Source organism: Phocoena phocoena, chromosome 14 (genome assembly GCF_963924675.1).
Source record: "Phocoena phocoena chromosome 14, mPhoPho1.1, whole genome shotgun sequence".
NCBI classification, from domain to species: Eukaryota; Metazoa; Chordata; class Mammalia; order Artiodactyla; family Phocoenidae; genus Phocoena; species Phocoena phocoena.
In genome coordinates, this window is record NC_089232.1 from 25,675,830 (window position 1) to 25,701,674 (window position 25,845).

Consider the following 25,845-nt stretch of genomic DNA (forward strand, 5'->3'; position numbering starts at 1 on the left):
GGACCGCGAAAGGGGAGGAAGGAGACAAGCCAGAAGGAAGGGGAGGGGGTATCTAGATAAGCTGGCTGGTGCACCACGTCCGGCCCAACTTGTGGGTCGCGCACAAGTGTCTCCACCGAAGGAAACCTCGTGGTTTCGGTCAGAGGACTCCGGCACCTAGGCTTGGGGGCTGCCTACTACGTCAGATGCTCAACGTGACGTCAGAGTGAAGGCCGTGACATCATCTCGAAAATGCCGACGGGCACCCTGGGGCATTGGAGGGACCATACGTGCCCTCGCGGCTTCAATTCCCCAGACCCGACCTGACCCGACCCCTGCTCGGCCGGAGTTGGGCTGTTTTAAGATCCGCGGAGCAGGGGACGTGGGGGAAGGGCTAGGGACTGAAGACTTTCCGGAACTCGGAGCCGAGTCGCTGCACGGGACGCAGGACGGTCTGCGGCCCCGTGGCCTCTTCTGTGTCCAGCCCTCTGGCCGCAGCTAGCTACCCTGCACCCAACCCGCGAGAAAAGAAAGTTTTATTAAGCAGGCTGGGAGGCGGGGAGGGGGGCGGGAGGGAGGTGGAGCGGCGACTGCGGCCTGCTCCAAAGAGGAGGGCAGGAGAAGAGGAGGGAACTGGCCTGGGAGGGATCGTGGGAGAAGGCGGAATGTGGGAGGGCTCAAGGGGACGTGGGAGGAACGAAAGGGCTGGGGGAGAAAGGGGGAGCAGTCTCCCCTGGACAAGCACTTTTTTTGTAAGCCCTAGAACTGAACTCCAGGACCAAGACTCTTCTCCCAGCCGCTACGGCCCCCGCTCAGCCACAGGTAGGGAGAGTCACGCTGCCCGTGGGAGGAAGGAGAGTTGTGGATGGAGGATGGTGTAGGGACCTGGGAAAAGGGGTGATGTGGGATAAAGTCAAAGGGAAGTCAAGCTGCTGAGGGTTTTATTATTGTCAAAGAAGAGTGAGACACAAGAAGAGTGGAGAAATGAAGCAGATATTGGGGGGCGGGGGCTGCTGGATGTTCCAAATAGGGCAGCCGGGAGGGCCCTAAGGCTGGGGGTTCCTCTGTGAGGCCCTCTCCCTGCGTCCCCAAGCCAAAATGTTCCCAAACAAAGCTGCCCTGTTGGGTTGTTTGAGTTGGGGGAAGCATGTAGGGGGGGTGGGGGGGGAGCTCGCTGTAGAGGGGCTGTTCTCCGCCCCAGACAGAGGGAAGGCCTTGGCAGAGAAGCCGATTGGTGCTCTCGCCTCCGCTTGCCCGTGACGGAGATGGCGGTGTTGGCAGGAGGCTTGGAAAACCCCACCCCATTCCACCCCCCCACCACCCCCCCACCCCCCGACCTTGAGGCCTGGCCCTCCTGGGCCCCTTGACCCTGCAGAGCATGTAGGATGTGCAAGAGTTCTCCAGTGCATTCTGGTTCTCTGCCTTCTCTGCCTGGAATCTGCCCAGAGAGGACTCTCGGCTTGGCTCCCATTCAGGGGACCTGAGATCCGAGGGTCTCCTAAGCCCCTCCTTGCCTGCCTCTTTCCACAATCAGTAGCTATCTGTCCTCTGTCTGACTGGCTGAATAGGATCATCTGGGTCCCTTCTGCCTCTGCTCCTTGGCTCTTGTCAGTTCCCCTCCTCCTCACCTATTGCCTGCCTTTCTCAGTTGCCCCCCAATTCTGTGTGCCAGGCTCTCTCCTGATCCCTCTCTATCCATTTTCAACATTGTCGCTCTCTCTACTGTCTCTGTTTGGTCCCCTTTCATTCCCACAGTTTCCCTTCCTCTCACATTCTCTCAGTCTGGGTCTCCCTCTCCGTGTCTCTTGCTCAGTCTCTTCCTCTTTATCTGGACCATTCTCTGATCTTGGTCTCTAATCTCTGTCTTTTGATCACTGGGTCTCCTTGACCCGCGAGTCGGGGTATGGAGGTGATGATAGCAGAACTAGGAAAAGGACATTGTGAGACATAACAACTAATAGTGAGAGTTTTATTCTTCACAAAAGGGAGGGAGAGCCTCTCTCTCTCCCTCCCCCGCCCCCCAATCTGGGTCTCTCAGTCTGTGTGCCTCTTTGACTCTGTGTTTCTGCTCTTATTTAGTATGTGTTCCTTTCTCACTGTCTCTCTTAGTCCGTGGGTCCCTCTCTTTCTCTCGCACTGTCTCTCTGTCTCTGGTCTTAACCAGTGTCTCTTTTCCTTTCATGACCTCTCTCTCAGACCTGGGCCTGGCTCAATTTCAGCTTCTCTCACATATTCTCTCTCTGGGGCACCCAGGCCTTCCTTGCCATGCGACCTGTCGGTGTCTGGCAGTGGAGCCTGTGGGGGCTGCTGCTGTGCCTGCTGTGCAGCTCGTGCCTGGGATCTCCATCCCCATCCACGGCCCCTGAGAAGAGGGCTGGGAGCCAGGGGCTACGGTTCCGGCTGGCCGGCTTCCCCAGGAAGCCCTTCGAGGGCCGCGTGGAGATCCAGCGGGCTGGCGAATGGGGCACCATCTGCGATGACGACTTCACACTTCAGGCTGCCCATGTCCTATGCCGGGAGCTGGGCTTCACAGAGGCCACAGGCTGGACCCACAGTGCCAAATACGGCCCTGGAACAGGTGAGCAATGCTCCAGGCACAGCCTAGGTATTGCCAAAGTGCAACCCAAATGTAGGGAGAGGGAACACCAGGATGGCACAGCCATAGGGACACAGAACACCAAGAAAAGCCAGTGTCAAGTACAACCATGGGGGACAAACCAACCAGCAGTCACTTCTCAGAGCTGTGTGAACTTAGGCTGGTCAGTGCCTTCTCTGAGCCTCAGATGCCCCATGTGCAAAATGACTAGGTGAACTCTAAGTTCCTTTCTGCTGCAAAAGTATGATTCTACAAAGCCACGTGCAAAGACAGCGCTGACACAGGTGAGCCCTGTATGATTAAAGGACAACTGGTTTCATGGGAAGCTGAAAGCAGGTAAATGATGTCTGGATGTCCCAAAGCCAGAAGGAATCACAGATACTGCAGCCAACAAAATCAGATTATAGACCAGAGCTGAAACCAACAAGCTGGAACTGACCAAAGACAAGTATAAACTCTAGGACAAGTATGAATGTGGGTAGTAGGGGATTAGGAACAATTCTGAGATCTGGGGGTGCTTACACTGTATGAGCTCACAGTGAGATTGATAGAAACCGGTGCAGTCTGCAGCTAATCCCCCAGTTTCCACTGGCTAGATCACTTCTGGAATGAAGTGTCACTTTAGATGCCACATTTCCAGAGAGACAGCAGAAAATGGAAGTACTGGGAATTCCCTGGTGGTCCAGGATTAGGACTCCGCGCTTTCACTGCCAAGGGTGCAGGTTCAATGCCTGGTCAGGGAACTAAGATCCTAAAAATGGAAGTATATTCAGAGGAGAGCTGGCCAGATGTGAAAGACTGGAGGCCAATTTTCAAGGAATAGCTGAAGAAACCAGGGATATTTGGTAAGAAAGGAAAAAGCTTTGGATAACAATTACATGATGGTTGTCTTCAAATGTGAGTACAGTCATTTGGCTGAGGGATTTTTCTGGGTGGCATCAAAGGACTGAATCAGACCTGGAGTGGGGGAGTCATAAAAGAGTCTCAAGGACTTTGTGATGGTTCCAACAGCCTGCTGGGGCAGGAGGTAGGTATCCCAGCAGAAGCTGGGTAAGTCCTGTCAGGATGTGCATGAGGGGTCCCTGCACATTAGCTGGGACCAACCTTTGAGGGGCCACCCAATTCTGAGAGAAAGTCGGTGATATTCATTTCAGTTTGGTCCAGGCAGAGAGAAGAACGCAGGGCAACGTGGCAACGCAGATGGGGGGCACATGGGAGAATGTAAGGCTGAGGTGAAAGGATTTTACATTTCCAAATCTCACAAATGGCTCAAATCCCTAAACCCCCGTGTATTGGCTGTGGTCTTAGTCAAGTTACTTAACTCCTCAGAACTCCAATTTCTTTATACAAAATGGTGATAATACCTTCTGGCAGCTCTGTTCTAAGGATGCTCACATAGGTACATACCTTGGCAGATTGCCTCACATACAGTAGGTACTTGATTAATTGTAGCTGTCATTGAATGGGTCAGGGCTGATCAGAACTTCAGTGTTGACTCTTGGTTTTTTTTACTCACCCTACCAAATTCTTGAGTATCCCCAGATCACTATCGACCCTCCATCAATCCTATGCTCCCTTTCGTATTCCTTTCCAGGGTCCCCTGTCCCTTCCCCACTCATTACCTTACCAGGTATGAGGCTTCCACGCTCATTCTCACCAACATCCCCATACTACCTCTCCAAGCCCCTCTGTCCCCTTATCTCCCGCCCTTCCACAGGCCGCATCTGGCTGGACAACCTGAGCTGCAGTGGGACTGAGCAGAGTGTGACTGAATGTGCCTCCCGGGGCTGGGGGAACAGTGACTGTACCCACGATGAGGATGCCGGGGTCATCTGCAAGGACGAGCGCCTCCCCGGCTTCTCGGATTCCAATGTCATTGAGGTCTGTAGTTCATAAACACACACACACACCCCACCCAGGGTGGCGAGACGGTTATATGCGCAGATACTAGAAGGTAGAGGATCCCATATGCCCAAGGGGATAATTTGGGTTGGTGGGGGACCTGGGGGGGCACAAAATGACAGGGCTCCGAGACACTGTATAGTCCAGGTTTTAGCATTAGCATTCAAGTTACTAAGCCTGGCATGAGCCTCTCCAACTTCATCCCTGGTCCTCAGGGCACTGTGCTCTCCTTCACCTCAGATGGTCCTCCTCTCCGGGGACATCTCCCTTCTTACTTACTCCTCCTCCTTCAATACCACTTCCTCTGTGAAGTGCTCCCTCAGGCTCCAGGCAGAGTTAGATGCTCCTTCCCCAGCTTCTTCTGGACCCTTAGTCATTTCTCAGAGCATAGCATGTCCTTGCACACTCATGGCTGCAGGAGGGTCAACACACCCACACACCCCAAGAGAGTCAACACACCCACACACCTCCTAGAGAGCAGGCCTGCCTCCCAGCCCCGTCTCGCCATTGGGTTTACAGCAAGCACACTCAGTCAGGGTTCCTTGAGGGTGGCCGGACATATGAAAGGTGTCATTGGGATTCCTTCCTCTACTTGTGGTCCCATCCCCAGGTAGAGCATCACCTGCAAGTGGAGGAGGTACGAATTCGACCAGCCGTTGGGCGGGGCAGGCGGCCCCTGCCCGTGACTGAGGGACTGGTCGAAGTCAGGCTTCCGGACGGCTGGTCGCAAGTGTGTGACAAAGGATGGAGCGCCCATAACAGCCACGTGGTCTGCGGGATGCTGGGCTTCCCTAGCGAAAAGAGGGTCAACGTGGCCTTCTACAGGTGAAGGGACGAGGGCGCTTGTTAGGGAATGGTGTTGAGAGACCTCCGAGGGGGCTGGGGCACTGGGGGAACCTGGGCTCCGGAAGAGTGGGGAAATGTGGAGGCCTCTGCTAAACTGGAGAGTTGAGAAATCTTGCGGGACCATGAAGCGGTCCCCGAGGCGAGTCTGCCACGGGACCGGCGAGGCTCGAGCTTTCTAGCGGCCCGAGCCGGCGCGGGGTGAGCGGCGGCTATGGCGTCGGTGCCCGTGACTCCATCGGTCGCCAGGCGGCGTCTCCGCGACCCGGGGCGAGCGCCGGGTCTCGCGAAGCCATGTCCAGCGGCCCGCAGGCCCGCGGGCGGTTGCGGTTACGGTGCCGGCGCGGCCCAGGAGCCCCCGGGTCGAGTTGGGGGGTGGGGGTGGGGCGCGGCCGTGCCCTACAGAGGCGGAACTGGGGCGGGGCCGGACGCCGGGAGTCTGAAGGTGACAGGCCCGGAGCCTCCCCGGGGCGGTGCGTCCCCGCCAGAGCGCCAATCCCTGAAGGCCGGAGGGCGCCGGGAGGGGCCTGGCGCCTCCTTGGGTCCAGGCGGCCCACGAGCCGTCTGTGACCGCGCGAGCCCTCAGGACTCCTAGGCAAGTTCTCCAGAATATGCTTCGGCCCAGAAGCCCGGCCCTCTTCACCTGCTCTGGAGCCCTGGTGTACGCGCCGGCCTCTAGGAAACGGATCACACTGGTGACCGGTTCTGTGCTTAACAGCGTCTCGCTTCCCTGGAGCATCTAATTTGGCATTTTGAGAAATTTAGAAATTTCTCTGTCATTTAAATGATTGTTTTCTTCATCTCTTCCTTAGATCAGTTTTGCAGGAAGACCTCTTAACATCTGGGTGACCTTCCACTGGGCACACTACTTCAGATGTGGTCTGATCAGGGCAGGGTACAGCAGAAATGCTCACTTTTAATTAAAGCATGTGTAGATTTTGCACTGCCTTTCTGTTGAGGCAGCATCCCACTGCTCATATTGACCCTGTAATCACCTAAATTGGGTCTTCTCTCATCCTTGATACTAATAGAGCAGCCTAACTCTGTGGAGTTTACCCTATTAGTTTATACATCATTTAAAAACCATTGAAAAGCCATGATGATCCCATGAGATTATCTTGAATCTTGACATTATTTTCCACTTGTCATCCCTCCCTGCCTCCTCTGTTCATTTTCCACTTGTCAGCCCTCCCTGCCTCCTCTGTTCAATAGATATGATAGCTCTGCTTCCTGACTTCATCAAAGTGACTGTTAAAATTGTTGAAATCTTTAAAACCAAAGTCTCACTCTTCTTATGAATCCTCCAGATTTACATCAAACCTTTAATCATTAGTTGTAAAATGTTTTTTCAGCCAATTGGGAAAAAACTGAACACTACAATGATGTAGCCAACATTATACCATCTTATCTGTAATGAAATCATGGGAGATTTTATTAGTCTTTGCTAAAATCCAGCTATATTATGTTCACAGCCATTCTGCAGCCTTCCAATTTAGTAATCTTACCAAGAAAGGAAATCATGGTGGTTTGACTGGGCTAATTTTTACTGAAATCCTTTTAGATTTCTAAGGATCACCATATTTTTCCTCAGTGCTCACAAACTTTCTATTTAATAACTTATTCTAGAATATTAATTATCTGTAGATTGAAGAATCCTCTTCCTTCTTTTCAAAAATCAGTACATTATCCAACCTCCAGTCTTTTCCATACTTGCTCAGATTTTCTTTGCCTTGGCTCTGAAACACATCTTTCAGCCCCAAGGAATATACTTTATCTGGCATAGGGACTCATATGGTTTAAAACATCTATGTGCTGTGCTCCTTTGTTATTATCTACCTTGGGGCTATATTTCTTTCCCTGTGCTTGTTCTTTACCTTTCCTAATCCAAACACCAGGTTCTGAAAGATTAGTACGATTTAAATAGCAGGCATTTCAGGTGAAGAGGGTAGCATGAACAAAAGTGTAGAGAGTCATCCATTCAACATTTATTTATTGAGTGCCTACTGTGTGCCAGGGACTGTTGTAGATACTAGGGATTCAATAATGAACAAAACAGACAAAAATCCCTGATCTCATGGACTAGGGAAGTACCAGAAAACGAGTAACATTACAAAATGTAAGGATGGCAAAGGGCATAATAGATAAAAATAAAGCAGGGAAAGGGTTAGGAAGCGGGACCGGGATTGCAGTGTTAAATAGGTCAGAGGAGGCATCATTTGAGAAAATATTTAAAGGAGGCGAAGGCACAAGCTATGCAAAAATCTAGATGAGCATCTCCAGGAAGAGGCATCATAAATGAGAAGATCCTGGGGAGTGTGGTGGTGTGTATCACGATGTCGGGGATGGGGGATTCTTGTCATGCTCCAGGAGACCCCTGGGGCTGGAGCTGAGTGAACAAGGGAGAAAATGATAGGACATGTGATGCAGGAGGAGATAGGGAAAGAATGGGGAGCCAGATCATGTAGGGCCATTTGAGAGTCTTTGGTTTTTACTCTGTGTGAGATAAGGTTTTGGGCAGAGGTGTGACATCTGACTTCCACTTTTTATGTATTATTTGGGCTGCTTTGTTAAGAATAGACTGTAAGGGATGTGGCAGAATCAAGCGTCAGGGAGATAAGGCGGAGATAAGGCAAAGATAAGGCAAAGTGCAAAGAGGGGACTACCCTGGCAGTCCAGTGGTTAAGACTCTATGCTCCCAATGCAGGGGGTACGGGTTCGATCCCTGGTCAGGAAACTGAGATCCTGCGTGCTGCATGGCGTGGTGCGGCGTGGCCAAACAAAAAACAACAACAAAATGCAGGGCTTCCCTAGTGGCGCAGTGGTTGAGAGTCCGCCTGCCGATGCAGGGGACACGGGTGCGTGCCCCGGTCCGGGAAGATCCCACATGCCGCGGAGCGGCTGGGCCCGTGAGCCATGGCCGCTGAGCCTGCGCGTCCGGAGCCTGCGCTCCGCAACGGAAGAGGCCGCAACAGTGAGAGGCCCACGTACCGCAAAAAAAAAAAAAAAAATGCAAACGGAGGTGAGGTAGAAAGAAAAGCAGGTGAGTGTGGAGGTCTAGAAGCCAAGTAAAGTGCTTCAAGGAAGAGTGATCAAGTGTGTCAGCGCCGCTGATGGGTCTAAAAACATGAGGACTGAGAAATGAATACTGGATTTAGCAACATGGAAGTTATTGCTGACCCCGACAAAGATGAAAATGAATAGGATATTTTGAAAGACAGTTGACAAGAGTAGAAGATTTATACTGAGAAATAGTGGAAGAAAGATCCGAATGGATAGAGTAAGGCTAGAAAATGGAACACTTTTCATGCCAGATTGGAGAGTTTTACCTTTATCTTATGGAAAATTAAAAAATAAAAGTACTTGTATGGGACAGTGATAAAATAAGGCCAATGTTTTTAAAAGTTTGATAGTAGTGAACTGGAAGAGGAAGTTCTAGATGCAGTAAGATTAGTCATGAAGCGGGAGGATGACAACGAGGAGAGAGGGGAATGAATAGATGTAGGATGACTGATAGAATATAGAAAATAAAAGAAGAAAGAACTAAAATGATACTGAAGCTGCTCAAGAGAAGGATGGTATCCATCATGCAACTCTGGGCTTCAAGTTAATATGAACTAACTTTAGACGTGGGCCGTCCCGGGGCATTTTGAGGCCCGGGAATTGTACCCACGTATATACAGCCTCAAGTAAGTTTCGGAAATCAGGAATATTTGTGTACCTATTGGGATCTCTTACTGAGTCTGGGATATGAAGGCTGGAGAAGGAAATATACTTCGTACAGTGTTCATTCTTAGTGGGGAAAGAGATTACAGGGGTCCTGGGAGATTCTGTGATGAGGATATGGTATAGATACTCCTTCACAGGTCAAGTCGGACAGAGGGAGAATCCTCGTAGGTAATACAATTATAAAGGCTAGGCAAGATAGTTATAAACAACTCTACCTTCCTTAGAGAAAGAAGATGCATCTGCTAGCTTTTAGAGGAAGTCAGTAAGATTTAGAGAATAAGAAAATCAGAATGTGATATATTTATCATTTTTAAACTTCGTTTGGTAGTTCTACCCTAGAACATGTGAAAGTTGTAGACTCTTAGAAGAGGAAAATAATGTACAGATAATTGAACCATTTACTGCCCTTTTTCAGGCAAAGAAGTTGAGGTTCTAAGAGCTTAAGTGCTGTTTAAGAAGTCACTCTTCTAGCTCATTTCAGTTTGATATTTATTGAACTCCTACTGTTTGCCAAGCACTGTGCAAGGTGCTCAGAACACAGAGGTGATGAGAGAGTTAGTCAGGCACCAAATCATAGAAGACCTTATAGGCTATGTTAAGGATTTGGATCTTTATGATAAAAGTAATGGAAAATCATTGAAGTTTTTTAATGAGGAGGGCTGTGAGAGGACATGATCAGGTTTGTGGCTCTGAGAGATTACTTTGACTGTATTTCTGAGAATGGTTTAGAGAAGAGCAAGAGCAAATGGATTAGAGAGTTATTTAGGACAGAACATTGACAGGACTTCGTTACGGATTGAAGAGAGAAGAGTCAAGGTTGACTCCTAGGTTTCCGGCGTAGATTTTGCTGGAAGAGTTATGTTTATTTTTTAGACCCACATTAAATTTTAGATAACTTGGAGATATCTAAGTAGGAACATCAAGAAGGCAATGGAATATACAAGGTTAGGTGTGAATGAGAACATATAAAGAGAGGATGTGGAGTGCGAAGAATGCCTTAGAGCTCTAAAAATTTAAATGACTATATAGAGGGGGAGCCTGATAAGAAGACCAAGAAAGAGCAACCAGAATTAGGACTGAAACAAGGCCAGTAGTGTTGTGACAGCCAAGGAGGGAAAGAGAGAACAGCAGTGTCAGATGCTACCAAGAGTCAATGGGATGAAGACTAAAAAAGAAGAAAAAAAATCTTCTGGATTTATTATCGCAGAGTGATGCGAGGAGGGGGGGGCGGAAACCAGAAAGGGGTGGGTTAAGGAGTGAGTGGGAGGAAAGATGATGAGTGTTGACAACCACTGAAAAGTTTTTCTATGAAGAGGGAGAAAGATGTGGGGTGGAGGGTGTGTGTGTGTGTGTGTGTGTGTGTGTGAGAGAGAGAGAGCGAGAGCGAGAGAGAGAGAGAGAGAGCTGAACATGTTTAAAAGGATTCGATTGAGAAGGAGAGGTTATGTGCAACTTCTCAGTTGAGAAGGAGAGAAAGGAACAGAGGGGAAGGAATTCAGAAGGGTTTGCGGGCAGTGGCCTTAGAGAAGAAAGACAGTTGGAATGAGAAGAGGATGTGCAGATGCAGGTAGCTTTTCATGTTTGATGGTGGAAGGAACACATGATAGGGAAAACAAGCACATTTGTGAATGAAGAAATATCAAGACAAATATCAGTACTGGTCCTAAACAAGTACCAGGTCCTTAATGTAACCTGTATTTGCCTTATAATGTATATTATTATATATACTATATAATATATAATATAAAGACCTTCTATAGTCCTTAAATAACTCAGAGAAGAAGTACTTCTAAATTTCTAGGTAATAACTACGTTTTTCTGAATACAGCGCTGGAGATCAGAATGATCTCTCTGGGTTACTGGTGAAAGAAAGTGCCAAGTATATTTCATTTCAGACATGTTTGAGAAAAACACATCTAGAGAAAAAGTTTCACACGATACATATATGATGAAAGGTTCTAAACTCTTAGTAGCGTCTCAGGAAAGTTTCTTAGTAGTTTTTCAGGAAAGGGACCTGAGAGTTATTGTGGACTCTTTGCTAGGAATGTTGGACATACTGAACGTTTTGGCAAAAAGACCAACTAAGTACATCCTCAGTAAGAAGCCAGGGCAGGAGGTACCAAGCAGATTCAGCCCTGTTAAAATCCATTTATTAAAATCCTAGCACATCTGCACATAGTATACCACATCCAAAGATGACTCCTCAAGAGAAACAGCAGAGCAGGAACATGTTCAAAGAGATGATAACTAAGAGGATAACAGGGAATTCCATAAATTTTGTAAGGACAGGCAAGACCTGCATTCATTATACATAGTTGGACAGGACAAAGGGGGCAAAGTGAAAGTCTTTGAAATCAAAGGGAGAATGAGTGGAGAAACAGACCTAGTTTCCACGCATTAGACTTAAGGCAACTTCTTGAAGAATAAAATAGGTCAAATATTTAGGCCAATTAAGAAGAAATAAGGTTTTAGAACTTAATCCCTGGAAGTAAGTTTGGGAAATGAGCTCAGTTTGTGAATGACTAAAGCAATGACTAAAGCATATGGGATTTAACTAAAGCAGGAAGGGTTCTGTCATCCTAAGCAGCCTGGCCTTATGCTCTCCAGTCAGACCAAGTTAATGTCCCTTACTATCCAGCCTTGGTCCTTGGTCCTGGTTCACTGGCCTCAGGCCTGGACATGCCAGAAGCCAGAGAGCATCCAAGAAAAAAATACATAGCCTCTCTAGGTGTGACCAAGCCAGTTCTCTCTCCTTGCCTAGTCAGTCTGGCAATCCTAACCCCTTCTACTTAACACCCGTTCCCCTAGCCCTCCCCCCAGGTTTAGATCAGCCCTAATATCAACCCAAGAGTCCTTATTCCCTATCTGCCTTAACCTAATTTCTGTGGGTCCTGGTATAGGGTCTTTATCAGCCCCGAGTCCATGTCCTTCACTGCTGCTCACCTGTTTGGTAATGTGCTTATGAGGCCAAACAGCTGTGAAGGGTTGAACTTTGGAGGTATCTGATGTCGTAAGATCCTGCCACCAGGAGCCCTCTAACTATTGGAAAAGAAATCTTGCCCCTGATCCCAGTTGCACTAGCTTTTCCCACTTCGTTCTAGACTGATCCTGACTCTGCTGTTGTCTTATCCTCACAGAAAGTTGAGGAAGCGAGCGGCCAAAGCCTCGGCCCGACGCTCCAAGCCCCTTGGAAGGTAATGGGGCAAGAGCCCCGGGACCTCCTGCTCATCCCTGTGACCCCAGGAGGTGGATGGATGGAAGGCAGCCTATCCATGTCCATCCCAGAACCCAAGCTGATGAATCAGGGATATGACTGGAAAATGGCCATTCCAGGGGAGAGGGGAGGGGAGGCAGGCATGGGGATGGGTAAGCTTTGATCTTAGGAAGCCCAAGGAGGAAATAATGCAGGAATGGCTTAGGAAAAGCCTCTGCATCTTTATGCTTCCCCCAAGTAGCTTGGACTCCAGCCTCAGCCACCTGCATGCTTCCTCCCCTGCCCGAACTCCTAACCTCCCTTAATTCATCTGCATTTCCATTCTCTCTTCTCCCTTTACCATTCCTCTTATCTCCTCTCCCCTCACCACCTGGATTGACATAACTAGTTTTCTCATTACTGTTGCTGAATCCAGAGAGCAGCATGTATTCCAAAAATAGTTAAGTGGTATGCAGCAGTATATGTGGAAAATCTGACTGCCTTTGCTTTGCCCCTCCCCATACTCTGCATAAAGGGTCCTTCCTAGAAACAGAAAATAATAATAATAATCCTTTACTTTTCCCTGGCAACATACCTGACCGCTACCTCCAATAACTTCTTTCTCCTTTTTTCAGACCAGTCATCAAGCTTAAAGCCAAACCCAAACCCCGAGTGGGCAGGGGGCCAATCAAGAGGTAAATAAAGTTCAGGCTAAGTGGAGAGGAGAGGGAGTGCCGAGTGACGAGTCAGGGGCGTCGGGCTGTGGTCAGGAAGGGGTCCAAGAGAAGCCTCCACCAAGAGGTGGAAGAGCAGCAGCAACTGTTACAAGCCACCTTCCAGATAAGTCACCGAAATGTAAAGTAAGACTGGCCCTTATGTGGTTCTCTGAGGAATTATGCTTGTCACAGGATTTTTGAAAATCTCAGTAGAAGTTCATCCACTGACTACCCTTGTTCCACAGGCTTATTTACCTTCACCCAGCAGGTTTTAGTAGATACTCTGGCACTCTTGTCCTTCAGATGCCATGCTTGCCTCGCCCCCAAGAAGTTAAGTTTGCCTAAGGGATCAGTGTTCCCATCCTACCTTTATTTAATTGTTAAAAATAAGTGCTACCAGCTTGGAAGTGAGACTGAGGATCCCCTCTGGAAACTTTGTCGGGGATGGAGTCACACAGAAGTCCTGATCTCTGGCCCAGTTCACACAATTAGGCTCCCAGTCCCATCATGTTCCTCCTGGGTTCCTTCAGAACCCCAGGGAATGGAAAGCTTCCAATCCCGATGATTGTGTCTCACTTGGTTTCTAAAGACAATTTGTGCGTGAGAAGTCTCTCTGATAGCATCTGCAGCAGTAGTTGAGGTATAGAGAATTCATCCCTTTCTATTGTTTGCTCCTCTCTTCACAGCATTCCGAGATCACTCAGTGGCCCCTGGTACCCCTCATTCCCCAGCTCCTCCCTCTGGTGCCTTCAAAGGGGCTTGGAATTTGGGGGTGTTCTTGTAGTGCCCTTCCAGCTTAGGGTCATCTTGCCCAACATGGCCATACTCTGGCCTTCCCTGACCCCCACATTAAAATGCACACTGGTGTTTTTATTTTGTCAGTTATGGGGAAAAAAGGAGGAGAGAGTTTAGAAGAGAGATGTCTTTTTCCTCTGATGGCGTCTTTGACTTTTATTTTCAGCCAGACAGGACTTCGGGAGAATACCTGGTCTCTTTGAATCCACTTATCTTGAGGTCGCAAAGGTATTCTGTAAAGTCTCCAGGCTTCCTTTGTCTGATTTGTTTATAACTTGTCCATCTCTCTGTGTCTTCCCAGCCAATGGCTTCAAATCGTCATATTCCTTCCTTCCTCTGACATCAAGTAATGGAGCACATTACTGCAATAATTCACTGCCAAACCAGCCTCACAGACCCACTCCACCAACACCAGGCCTCACCTGGTTCCTTTCCTCTCTGGGTTCAAACCAGCTGTTCTGGGAAGAAAATACTTCTCTCATCACATGGCTCACTGCAGTGTCTCATTCCGTTGGTGTCAATAAGCAGGTCTCCTCATTCTCTCTAGCATCTCTCTGCTGTGTTTCCAAGTTTTAACATCTCTAATTTAGTCCCATTTTCCCACTTGAGGGGCTATGGAACATTCTTTCTGTTACATTTAAACTGCAGAAGCATGCACTACCTCATTAAAGACTCATACAGTTCAGCTTAGGTCTGGGGATATCTTCAGCCTTCTGTTGCTCATATTCACTCGCCTTCTCTGGTCACGTGGCCCCTCTTTGTCTGTCTTGCATTTGTACATCTTCGTTCCTGTATATACCAGCTCCAGTCTTTCCTGTGTTCACCATCTGGTCTGTTCTTCCATAACTGCCCATCATCCTCTGGCCTGGAAACCCCTCTGGCCTCTAAGAAGCCATGTAGACGCAAGACTTACTCACTCCTTTGCATCCTGACTCATTTAGTTATTTCAGTCACAGCGTAATAGAAGGATCTGCTCACTCTGGCTATCCAGGCTTCCTGTTTGTGTCAGCTACTCCCTCCCACCCATCTCTTCCAGCTGGGCAGTCCTGGCTTCCTCTTGTCTTTGCACAGTAGCGTCAGCCTCAGCCTCCATTAGGGCCAGCACCCTGAAACCGTACAGAACAAGGCTTCTGTCAGGCAAGTCAAGACGAGCCTTCCTTCCCATAGGGTTCTTCTGCTGCAGAAGGTCCCCATGGACCAGCCCCCCGTCCAGGTAATCTAGGCTCTTTCGGCCTAGAAACTCGCCATTACCTTTGTCTCTTTGTCTCTGTGTTTTTGCGGAGAAGAGGGGAAGAAGAAGGGCTAAAGTGGTCATGGGTGGAGGCACGGAGTGGGAGGAGGGATGTGGGCAAAGAGGCAGGAGCACTGCTTTACCCTACTGCTCCCACTCCTGTCCCCCCAGGCTGCTGGCCCAGCGGCAGCAACACTCCTTTGGTCTGCATGGGGTGGCGTGCGTGGGCACGGAGGCCCACCTCTCTCTCTGCTCCTTGGAGTTCTATCGTGCCAATGACACCACCAGGTGCCCTGGGGGGGGCCCTGCGGTGGTGAGCTGTGTGCCAAGCCCTCTCTACGCAGCGTCCAGTGGCCAGAAGAAGCAACAGTCGAAGCCTCAGGGGGAGGTGTGTGAGACAGTGACTATGACCTTCCCCACCCCAGGCGGAGAACCCCCAGCCTGGCCAGCCCCTGATTAAGCACAGCCTTGACCTTTGAGGACAGAGAGGAACCTCCTACCTCCCATGCTCCCTCCCACCAGAATCTCATTCATCTCCCAGGTCTACTCAGCCCTCTCTGTGCTGATGTTTCCATTCACTGCTGGGCACCTCTCTCTCCTTTACAGGCCCGAGTGCGATTAAAGGGTGGAGCCCACCCAGGAGAGGGCCGGGTAGAAGTCCTGAAGGCTGGCACGTGGGGCACAGTCTGTGACCGCAAGTGGGACCTGCAGGCAGCCAGCGTGGTGTGTCGGGAGCTGGGCTTCGGGAGTGCTCGAGAGGCTCTGAGCGGTGCCCGCATGGGGCAGGGTGAGGGGGGTGCAGGTGGGAGGGAGAGGGAAGGAGGAGGTACACACTCCTGGGGGAGGGTACATTCCTTAGGAAGGAGACCCCTGGACAGATAATGAAGTTAGAACCTCCTGATCTTTGACCTCTGACCTTAGGCATGGGTGCCATCCATTTGAGTGAAGTTCGATGCTCTGGCCAGGAACCCTCCCTCTGGAAGTGCCCCCACAGGAACATCACAGCTGAGGACTGTTCCCATAGCCAAGATGCTGGAGTCCGATGCAACCTGCCCTACACTGGGGTAGAGACCAAGGTCAGTCATTCTTTCCACCTTGATTCAGGTATCTCACATCCTATCCAGTTCTGGTCATGATCTGCAGTCTGATGCCCACTGCCCCATGCCCCTGCCATCCAGCAGCTCCCACCTGATGCCACCACTTGCTAGCCCTTTAAGTGCCTCTGAATCACCATTCAGCCATAGGCCTGCTACAGACTCCCGCTACTCCACCCCCAAAAGCTTCCACAGTACTTCCACTATGTCACTACAGATCCGACTCAGCGGGGGCCGCAGCCGACACGAAGGGCGAGTCGAGGTGCAGACAGGAGGACCTGGGTCCCTTCGCTGGGGCCTCATCTGTGGGGATGACTGGGGGACACTGGAGGCCATGGTTGCCTGCAGGCAACTCGGACTGGGCTATGCCAACCATGGCCTGCAGGTGAGTGGGGAGGAGAGAGGAACCAAGGCTATTGCCTCCAAAGGCTGTGTTTGGGGCAGAGGACTGTCAAAATGAGTCCCCTTGGCCTGGGAGGCTGGATGGTGGCCTCACAAAAACACCTCTGTATGTCCCCAGGAGACCTGGTACTGGGACTCAGGGAATATAACAGAGGTGGTGATGAGTGGAGTGCACTGCACAGGGACCGAGCTGTCCCTGGACCAGTGTGCTCATCATGGCACCCACGTCGCCTGCAAGAGGACAGGAAGCCATTTCACTGCTGGAGTCATTTGTTCTGAGAGTGAGTGAAGGGTCGGGTGACTCAAGCCAGGGAAGGGAGGCTGTGGGCTACCCCTTTGCAGGGAGAGAGAGAGCTGCAATCCGGAGGGGTCCGCCTTCCCTGCAGAAAACCAGTCTCACCCAACTTTCTGGGGGTGGGGGGAAGGGGATGCGGGGCAGGGGCTGGGGGTGAGAATGGACGCACTCCCATCTGTCCCTGCCCCTCAGCAGTGAGTTCTAACCCTCTCCTTCCTTCCTTGGTGCAGCCGCGTCAGATCTGCTGCTGCACTCAGCACTGGTGCAGGAGACCGCGTACATTGAGGACAGGCCCCTGCACATGTTGTACTGTGCTGCTGAAGAGAACTGCCTGGCTAGCTCGGCCCGCTCAGCCAACTGGCCTTACGGCCACCGGCGTCTGCTCCGATTCTCCTCCCAGATCCACAACCTGGGACGCGCTGACTTCAGGCCCAAGGCTGGGCGCCACTCCTGGGTGTGGCATGAGTGTCATGGGTGAGAGGGTCAAGTAGAAGGGCAAGGCCACTGGGGACGGGGCAAGCCTGCTGTGGGCAGGGAAGGAAACAGGGGTTCCCTTGTCCCCACAGGCATTATCACAGTATGGACATCTTCACTCACTATGATATCCTGACCCCCAACGGCACCAAGGTGGCTGAGGGCCACAAAGCTAGTTTCTGTCTAGAAGACACCGAGTGTCAGGAGGGTGAGTTGGGGCCTAGAGTAGACTACAGTTTCCTCATCCCCACGGCCTTGCCTCACACTGACATATGCTTATCTCTTCAGATGTCTCCAAGAGGTATGAGTGTGCCAACTTTGGAGAGCAGGGCATTACTGTGGGTTGCTGGGATCTCTACCGGCATGACATCGACTGTCAGTGGATTGACATCACAGATGTGAAGCCAGGAAACTACATTCTGCAGGTGCCTGGGATCTAGGATTTCCAGCTATTGCGTGGGAGGAGTGTTTATTAAAGACACATCTGGATTTGAGGACTGCAGCCGGTTAAGCTGGCATTTTCCCACTCACAGGTGGTCATCAACCCCAATTTTGAAGTAGCAGAAAGTGACTTCACCAACAATGCAATGAAATGTAACTGCAAATATGATGGACATCGCATCTGGGTGCACAACTGCCACATTGGTATTTGGTGGGAAGAGAAGCCAGAAAGACTGGGGGATGGGAGGGAAAGGCCTTCATTCTCTTCTCCCTAGGTTGTTTCTATGTCTTCCCACCCACTTCCGTATTTTCCAGTCTCCCCACTTCTACCCACCCTTCCCCACAACGGGTCAATCTTCCTGCCCAAACCACATGTTCACCTTGCAGGTGATGCCTTCAGTGAAGAGGCCAACAGGAGGTTCGAACGCTACCCTGGCCAGACCAGCAACCAGATCATCTAAGGTGCCACCACCTTCCTCTGCAGACCACAACTGGCCCCTAATGGCAGGGGTCTGAGGCTGCCATTACCTCAGGAGCTTACCAAGGAATCCTTGACGTCAGCAGGCCCACAGCACTCATCCATTGTGCACTGTGGGTGGAGAACTGTCAAGCAGAAGTTATTGCCCTCCTTTTACGCCAGCTGTCTGGATCTGTAGCCAGGCATGGGGAATTTTGCTCCCAGGCCCAGCAACAAACCAAGCACGCCACAACGAGGCGCACCTGATTGACTGCCCAGGAAAAGACAGCAGCAGCTCGTTTTCTTAAATAGGGAGGTCAGAATGGTCAACTCCCAATATCTCCTCTCAGTTCAGGGAGATACGGCTTTACCTCTAGCCTTTTTGTGGGGGGAAAGAGCAGTGCGCCACCCTTCCCCTCATTTTTGAGTATAACATGTTGCTAGGTATAATTTTATTTTATATAAAAAGTGTTTTTGTGATTCCTCAGGGCCCAGGGATTGGTGCTGGTAGTTGGAGGGACCTGCCCCCAACTGGTTCATTTAATCCTCCATCCAGGTGCCATAAGAACCCAAGCCAGGAAAGCAAGGTAGAAATCAGAGCAGGAGCCTCCTACTCTTGCTGATCCATTCATTCTGTGACTTCAGGGGTCACATATAAGGTCAATGTTTCCGGTCCCCGCCGGATCCGCACTGCCAGCTGGGACTGGGTTCGAACGGCTTCATAAATATCTTCAGCATTTTGTACCAGCCGCTCCCCAATGGCCAAGATCACATCACCAGGCCGTAGACCAGCCCTACGGCAAAAAGTGTACAGAGAGATAAAGGAGGGAAGAGATGGCCCAGTCCAAGGGCACATAAACACCTCACCCGTCTCCACCTCCCAGTGCAATCTCTCCCTCACCGGTGTGCAGGGGAGTCCAGGATGACTTTATGGATGAGCACACCATGCTGAACATCAGGAAAGCTTGGTTCTCGAAGCTGTAGTTCAGCAAGGATGCTGAAAGGACACAGATCACTTTGTTAACCACACCACGGCACTCTCCCAATTCTGGGTTCGCCTGAAATCTCTCATCAACACACTGATAAGTTCTGGATAGGGCATGCACTAGATCCTCTTGAGACAAAAACAATTCACTTTCCGCCTTCTAGCAGTTAGGAAGTGGGACATGTATATAAAAGGTAACTAATTCCAAATGACACGGTATTAAATCAATAGCACTAATGCCATTCTAAAATCCTAAGAGAAGCTAGAAGGAGGTGGTATAACTTTAGCTGAACCTAGAAGGATTGGTCTGATATTTATATAAAATGAGAACAACATAAACGAAAACATGGGATTAGGAAATCAATTTGGACGGAAAAGAATATACTCATAGGGAAGCCATGTCCGGAAGGCTGAGTTGAAGACATGGAAAATGGCCCCTAAACACCAGGCTAATGGATTGGAGGTTGTAAATCAAAGCAATAACGGGATGAAATCAATCAGGTGGGAGGTATGCAAAGTGGAGTGGGGTGAGAAAATCAAGATAATGAGAGAGGACAGCTCTTCTGAGAGTTCCAAGTATGAGGCAACTCATCTTAGATAAAGACAGAACTGAGAATGAAGCTCAACAGAAGTGCCAGGTGCCCACAGCTGGTTACACTGATGGCCCTACCCCTATAGCTCATACCTGGGAGTCAGGGTTAGCATCATCACGCCAATGTAGCGGCGCTGGGACCCACTGCTTCCAAACCAGGAATCTGTGACAGAGGGACAAATAGGCCCCACCCAGCTACATCCTTCCTTCCCCCTCCTGCTCCTCCCAACAGACCCCTCTCCAACAAGCCCCCACCTCCACCCCCCACTACTTAAAGGAAACCCTTTACCCCCAAGCCAGGCTTACTCTTCTTTTCTCCACGATGTAGAAACTCTCGAAGGCGATCAGCAGGGATGGCAAAGGAGATTCCAGCTGTGACCTTCATTGTATTCACCCCAATCACCTCCCCATCCTGTTGGGACAGAGCCCACTATTCTCTAGCCCAAACAAATAGTAGGAGATGGGGGTACCTGAGCAAGAGTAGCAGGGAGTGTTGGGGAGTCGGGGAGATCTGGCTGGATTCCAGGAGACAGCCAACAAGAAACTGCTCAGAAACTTGACCAAACATCATTGAATTAGGGAAAACCCACCCCTTCCCACACTGACCTGGGACAGGGATTCTCGGAAAGGATGTCCCACTCACCAGGTTAACCAGGGGACCGCCAGAGTTTCCAAACTGCAGGACAAGGAGAAAATATGGAAGAGATCCAGGGACTCTATGCCTGGGGGCAAAACCAGGATGGAGGCACTTTCTCCAAATTCTCTCCTTTACCAGCCCATGAAGGGGTGGGCACGGTTTTTGCCACCCAACCTCTGTATACAGGCTAATCCACCATCTATCACAGCTGGTTCTTGCACCACACACCTCTACCCCCTCCCCCAACCTAGTCTGTCATTTCTCTCTTATCAGGACGCACATCAATAGCTGCATCAGTCTGGATGTATTCCACATTGGTTTGGGGAAGGCCCAGGTCTCTGGCTGGACGCTGAGCAGAGCTGACAATGCCGGATGTGATCGTGTTCTGCAGTGCAAAGGGACTTCCCATGGCAACAACAAACTCCCCTTGCCGGACATCGGCTGAACGTCCCAGGGGCAGCGTGGGGAGAGGCTCCTAAGGGAGAATGGGTACAAGAGACCTGTTATCTGGAGATGTGAGCAAATTCAGAGCCCCAACCAGACATGGCCTATCCAGACCCCCACCTTGGTCTGAATCCTCAGCGTGGCGATATCTGCCACGGGATCCACAGCTGTGACGACGGCCTCATACGTATCGCCGCTAGGCAGCCTGACACGGACTCGGCGCCGATCAGCCACCACATGAGCGTTGGTAACGATGAGCCCGTCGGCAGCCACCACGAATCCTGAGCCATTCGAGATAGGGACTTCGCGGCCCGAAAAAGGGTGCCTGGGATAGGGGGGCGGGGGTTGGGTAAGCACGGATGTGAGGAGGCTCGGACCCCTCCTTCTCGCCCGCCCTCTACCCGCGGTTTCAGTTCCTCCGGGTCTACCCCACCGTTACCGGCCCAAGATCTCGATATAAACCACGGCAGGGGCCGTCTTCTCCACCACGTCCGCGATGAAGTTGTACTGGCTCCGGGGAGAGGGAGGCGGCGAGCCAAGGACCGAGGCGAGGACGGCCGGGGGACCCCGACCCCCGCCCCACAACAGCAAGAGCACTGCCCCCCCAGCGCCCAGCGCCACCGCCAGCCACACGCGCGGACGGGTTCCAGGGGTCCCTGAGTCTTCCCGGATCCGGGGATCTGGGGTCCCCTGGATCAGCCGTGCTCGGGGATCCGAAGTCCCCGACGTCAGACATGTTCGTGGTTCAAGGACTCCCACAGACAACCGGGCCCCGAAACTGGGGGTCCCATAAGTCACTCGGGCCCGAGGGTCAGGAGTTCCTGACGTCAGCAAGGCCCGGAGGTCAGGGGTCAACAGGGGTCCCTTTCCCCAGCGACCCCCTCCCAAAGCGCGCCATCCCCGGAGGCTCCAGACTGCACCCCGCCCCGCCCTCAGTGCAGCCATCAGCTCCGCCTCGGGAGCCTCGTCGCCCGCCCTGCACAGAGGAGGCGCCCTGGACGCTTAGCGGGCGGACGGCGGAACGCGGAGCACGCCGGTACCTGAAGTCTCCAGAAGTGCACGCCGGAACCAAGGATTCCGGGAGGCCGACTCCGCCCCCGCCCCGCGAATGCCGGGAATTGTGGTCCCAGTGGGACGCGAGTTATGAGGTGGTCAAAGGGCCCGCGAGGCATGCTGGGACCGCTAGCCCTTCCGGGGCGCCTCAGGATTTCGGGTCCCGGCACCCTGGGCGGATGCCCGAAGACTCCGCCTTCCCAAGAGCCCCTGCGGCGGGGTGCGAAGATGGCGGTGGCGTCGGCCCGGCACCCCTAAAGCGGCGGCAATGGAGCCTCCCCCGTCGCCGGGGCCGGAGCGGCTCTTTGACTCGCACCGGTAAGATCCCCCGGAGGGAAGAGACCGGCTCCCGCGTCCACTTGGCCTTCGGCAGCCGATCACCCCGCCTCTCGCCCCCCAGGCTCCCGGGTGACGGCTTCCTGCTTCTCGCGCTGCTGCTCTACGCTCCAGTCGGGTTCTGCCTCCTCGTCCTGCGCGTCTTTCTTGGGATCCACGTCTTCCTGGTCAGCTGCGCGCTACCAGACAGCGTCCTTCGCAGGTTCCGACCCGGGCGCTCGGGGAGGGTCGGGGCTGGGCCTGGCCGGAGGCCGCGCAGTCACCACTGCCGGCGTTCCCAGGTTCGTGGTGCGGACCATGTGTGCAGTGCTGGGGCTCGTGGCCCGGCAGGAGGACTCCGGACTCCGAGATCACCGCGTCAGGGTCCTCATTTCCAACCACGTGACACCTTTCGACCACAACATAGTCAACTTGCTCACCAGCTGTAGCACCGTGAGTTAGGGACGAAGCCGAGAGTGCCGCGGGGCGGTTCCCTGGGGCCCAGCTCAAGGCTCCCCTCTCCGTGTCCGGGTTTCCTTTGGGGACCACAAGATACTGACCCTTACCTCTGACCCCTTTTTTCTACCCATTTGTCCGTTTTTCTCATTTCTCAACATTCTTTTCTTCTTGCTTTCTCTCCTTCCCATTCCCAGCCTCTACTCAATAGTCCCCCCAGCTTTGTGTGCTGGTCTCGGGGCTTCATGGAGATGGATGGAGGGGGGGAGTTCGTGGAGTCACTCAAGAGATTCTGTGCTTCAACGAGGCTTCCCCCCACCCCTCTGCTGCTATTCCCCGAGGAAGAGGCCACCAATGGCCGGGAGGGGCTCCTGCGCTTCAGGTGGGTGAGCACAGGTATCTGTCTCCAACTGTGTAGGTGGTCAGGCCTGGGAGCCCTTGGGTTTTCACAGCCTTTTTCAGCCCTACCCCCTCCCTTCCTAGTTCATTTACTTTCTGTCCACTTTTAGTTCTTTCCCCTGAATCCCTTTATTCTCCATATTTCTACTTGTACAGTTTGACAGTTATCCGTTTTTAAGTTGGGTATGAGCTGCTGACTGGGTTGGCTGGAATCCCATCCTACTATCTCTTCCCTCTTTTAGTTCCTGGCCATTTTCTATCCAGGATGTGGTACAGCCTCTTACCCTGCGAGTCCAGAGACCCCTAGTTTCTGTGGTGAGTGTGTTCAACAGGGAAGCTCTGGGTTTGGAGGGGAAGTTTCCCACTCCTGGCCCTGGCTTAGACCTCACTCATGCCCTCCCCTCAGACGGTGTCAGATGCCTCCTGGGTCTCAGAACTGCTGTGGTCACTTTTCGTCCCTTTCACGGTGTATCAAGTAAGGTATTAACTGTCCTCACTTTTTGGTGGCTGGGAGAAACTCGTCTCAAGGTCAAGGAAGTAGTTGCCTCTGCCCTGTCCATTTGCAGATCTTTTAATATCAAGGTGCTACCACAGAGGCAATATAAAGTATTTACTATCTCCCCTATCCTCACCACCACTGTTCCAAGAAAAGAGGTATCAGAGTGGAGAGTGGGTGCCCCCAACATGGTCCTGGGTTGTTTTTTTCAGGTGGCTTCGTCCTGTTCATCGACAGCTGGGGGAGGGGAGTGAGGAGTTCTCCCTCCGTGTACAACAGGTGGTAGGGGACACAGGCAGGGTGGAGGTGGGTTCTTTCCTTATGGGGAAGGAGAGGAAGGCTTAAGAAACTTCCAATCTTCCAATTCTCCCTAGCTGGTGGCCAAAGAGTTGGGCCAGACAGGGACACAACTCACTCCAGCAGACAAAGCAGAGCACATGAAGCGACAGAGACACCCCAGATTGCGTCCCCAGTCAGGTGTGTGGTCTCTGGACACAAAGCTTTTTAGCTTTGTTTCAGCCTGTTGTGCTTTCTTCCTTATGCCTGTACTAGTCAGCCTCTCCGTCCTCCTAGTTCTCCACTCACCTTATTTTGTATTTCTTTTTTGCAGCCCAGTCTTCTTTCCCTCCCTCCCCTGGACCTTCTCCTGATGTGCAGTTGGCAACTCTGGCTCAGAGAGTGAAGGAGGTTTTACCCCATGTGCCACTGGGTGTCATCCAGAGAGACCTGGGTATGAGAAAGGGTAGACTCACGTAAGGAGACAGGCATAGAGAGGGAAAGTGGGTGGTGAAGGGAGAAGGTGAACAGGGAAACAGACTGTCCTGTTCTCTCTTCCCTTCTGCCCAGCCAGGACTGGCTGTGTAGACTTGACTATCACTAATCTGCTTGAGGGAGCTGTAACTTTCATGCCTGAAGACATCACTGAGAGGACCCAGGCCCTTCCCACAGCCTCCATGCCCAAGGTGAGACCCAGAAAATGGGCAGGTCCAAGACTTGGGGTGGGATGGGACAGTCTGCATATCCCCTGTCCCTGACATCTGTTTTTTTGATCCTGAGACCCTAGCACAGTGCCTCTCTTGCAAAGTAGGCATTCGATGCGTGTTTAATGATGATGACTTCGCAAGCCCTCTGACATTGTGATCACCTCAGTTCCCCAGCTCTGGCCCGGTGACCCCTCAGCCCACAGCCCTAACATTTGCCAAGTCCTCCTGGGCCCGGCAGGAGAATCTGCAGGAGCGCAAGCAGGCGCTGTATGAATACGCAAGAAGGTGAGGGGCTTAGAGAACAGCGGGTAGGAAGGGGCCGATTGTATACGACAAAACCCATACAGTGTCTTCTCCTTATGTCCCACAGGAGATTCACAGAGAGGCAGGCCCAGGAGGCTGACTGAGTACAGGATGGCACCCAGAGCCGCAGGACGGAGACTGGGGGCAGCCCTCACCCAACTCACAACAGGCCGGATGGGTGGGTGGTAAAAAGGGAGGGATGGGGCTCCCCCCAGTATCACATTAAATTCAGGGTTTTCACTCACGGTCTCTGTTGCCTCTCTGGGTCTCAGAAGCCCCATAGCAAGTTCCTTTTCCCTTGGTTGTAGGGATCAGGGATGAGGGCTTCCTTGTGGGTTTGTGGGGGTGGTCAGAATGGAACTGTCTGCAATCACCTCCTCATGTCAAGAAATGCGTGATATTAAGGAAATGTAACTGAGCTGAAGGCCCAGAAACAACTGGACCTTAGCTTGGGTGTTCAGCCCAGGTATGTGAGGAAAAAGCTGCAAAACTGCAAGTCCCAGGATGCCTTTCACTAATGAGCACAGTACAGAAAGTCTGCAGAGTTCACACATGCTCAGTGTGGTGGCTTGAGCCTATTTTCCATAGGCCGCTGACCAGATTAAATAAGGTGGAGCACATGGCCCCACCCCAAAACAGTCTTTAGGACTGTTGAGGCACACCCCAGGGTGGAGCCGGAATTTACCTTTGTACTTCACAGCAGGTCAGGGTTATTGGTGACTTGCTGTGTGGGTCTGGAACTGGCTGCCATCCTGACACGTCTCAGAGCTGCAAGCAGGTTTGAATCCAGGATCCTTGTGGCCCTGCTCCCTGATTCCTACCCCACTCCTCTGATTCTTCATTCTGTTCCCTTGGGGACCTTCCCACAGATTACCATGTCTCACAGAATTCCTGCTGCCCCTGAGGACCCCTGTGTTAGTTAAAGGATTTTTACTATCTGACTACAGGGTAATAGTCCACTTTTGATAGTCCCTTACGTGGAGACTCGACTCTCCACTGTTTTCCTGGCAGGCAAGAAATACTGGGAAGGATGGACCC

General features: G+C 51.7%; 3 protein-coding genes across 8 annotated transcripts; 2 read left to right on the plus strand and 1 right to left on the minus strand.

Annotated features, from left to right (window-relative positions):
• Positions 1 to 751: 751 nt before the first annotated feature.
• LOXL3 (lysyl oxidase like 3) lies at positions 752 to 18,632 on the plus strand. 2 transcript variants are annotated; one of them, XM_065891190.1, is made up of 14 exons: positions 752 to 801; positions 2,199 to 2,557; positions 4,293 to 4,456; positions 5,088 to 5,302; positions 15,153 to 15,369; positions 15,588 to 15,768; positions 15,903 to 16,057; positions 16,293 to 16,460; positions 16,596 to 16,758; positions 17,003 to 17,246; positions 17,339 to 17,454; positions 17,535 to 17,671; positions 17,780 to 17,891; positions 18,075 to 18,632. In XM_065891190.1, exons 2-14 carry the CDS (start codon positions 2,245 to 2,247, stop codon positions 18,146 to 18,148), a joined length of 2,259 nt encoding a protein of 752 aa, XP_065747262.1. In that variant the 5' UTR covers positions 752 to 801; positions 2,199 to 2,244; the 3' UTR covers positions 18,149 to 18,632. The 2 variants fall into 2 exon arrangements, with proteins under 2 accessions (XP_065747262.1, XP_065747263.1); XM_065891191.1 differs by lacking the exons at positions 752 to 801; positions 5,088 to 5,302; positions 15,153 to 15,369 and having other exon boundaries at positions 2,245 to 2,557; positions 18,075 to 18,148.
• On the minus strand, positions 18,582 to 21,975 carry HTRA2 (HtrA serine peptidase 2). Of its 3 annotated transcripts, XM_065891192.1 has the most exons (8): positions 21,242 to 21,975; positions 20,923 to 21,127; positions 20,639 to 20,833; positions 20,365 to 20,397; positions 20,028 to 20,133; positions 19,815 to 19,884; positions 19,046 to 19,141; positions 18,582 to 18,938 (listed from the first exon to the last, which is right to left on the minus strand). In XM_065891192.1, the coding sequence occupies exons 1-8, from the start codon at positions 21,745 to 21,747 to the stop codon at positions 18,773 to 18,775; spliced, it is 1,377 nt and encodes a 458-aa protein (XP_065747264.1). In that variant the 5' UTR covers positions 21,748 to 21,975; the 3' UTR covers positions 18,582 to 18,772. The 3 variants fall into 3 exon arrangements, with proteins under 3 accessions (XP_065747264.1, XP_065747265.1, XP_065747266.1); XM_065891193.1 differs by lacking the exon at positions 19,046 to 19,141 and having other exon boundaries at positions 18,773 to 18,938; positions 21,242 to 21,747; XM_065891194.1 differs by lacking the exons at positions 19,046 to 19,141; positions 20,639 to 20,833 and having other exon boundaries at positions 18,773 to 18,938; positions 21,242 to 21,747.
• A 15-nt stretch (positions 21,976 to 21,990) lies between these two features.
• Positions 21,991 to 25,051, plus strand: AUP1 (AUP1 lipid droplet regulating VLDL assembly factor). Of its 3 annotated transcripts, XM_065891196.1 has the most exons (12): positions 21,991 to 22,173; positions 22,256 to 22,393; positions 22,473 to 22,623; positions 22,824 to 23,008; positions 23,268 to 23,340; positions 23,432 to 23,505; positions 23,734 to 23,800; positions 23,896 to 23,998; positions 24,132 to 24,251; positions 24,368 to 24,483; positions 24,671 to 24,789; positions 24,875 to 25,051. In XM_065891196.1, the coding sequence occupies exons 1-12, from the start codon at positions 22,124 to 22,126 to the stop codon at positions 24,909 to 24,911; spliced, it is 1,233 nt and encodes a 410-aa protein (XP_065747268.1). In that variant the 5' UTR covers positions 21,991 to 22,123; the 3' UTR covers positions 24,912 to 25,051. The 3 variants fall into 3 exon arrangements, with proteins under 3 accessions (XP_065747268.1, XP_065747267.1, XP_065747269.1); XM_065891195.1 differs by having other exon boundaries at positions 22,035 to 22,173; positions 22,256 to 22,623; positions 24,875 to 24,911; XM_065891197.1 differs by lacking the exons at positions 24,671 to 24,789; positions 24,875 to 25,051 and adding an exon at positions 24,609 to 24,653 and having other exon boundaries at positions 22,124 to 22,173.
• The last annotated feature ends 794 nt before the right edge of the window (positions 25,052 to 25,845 follow it).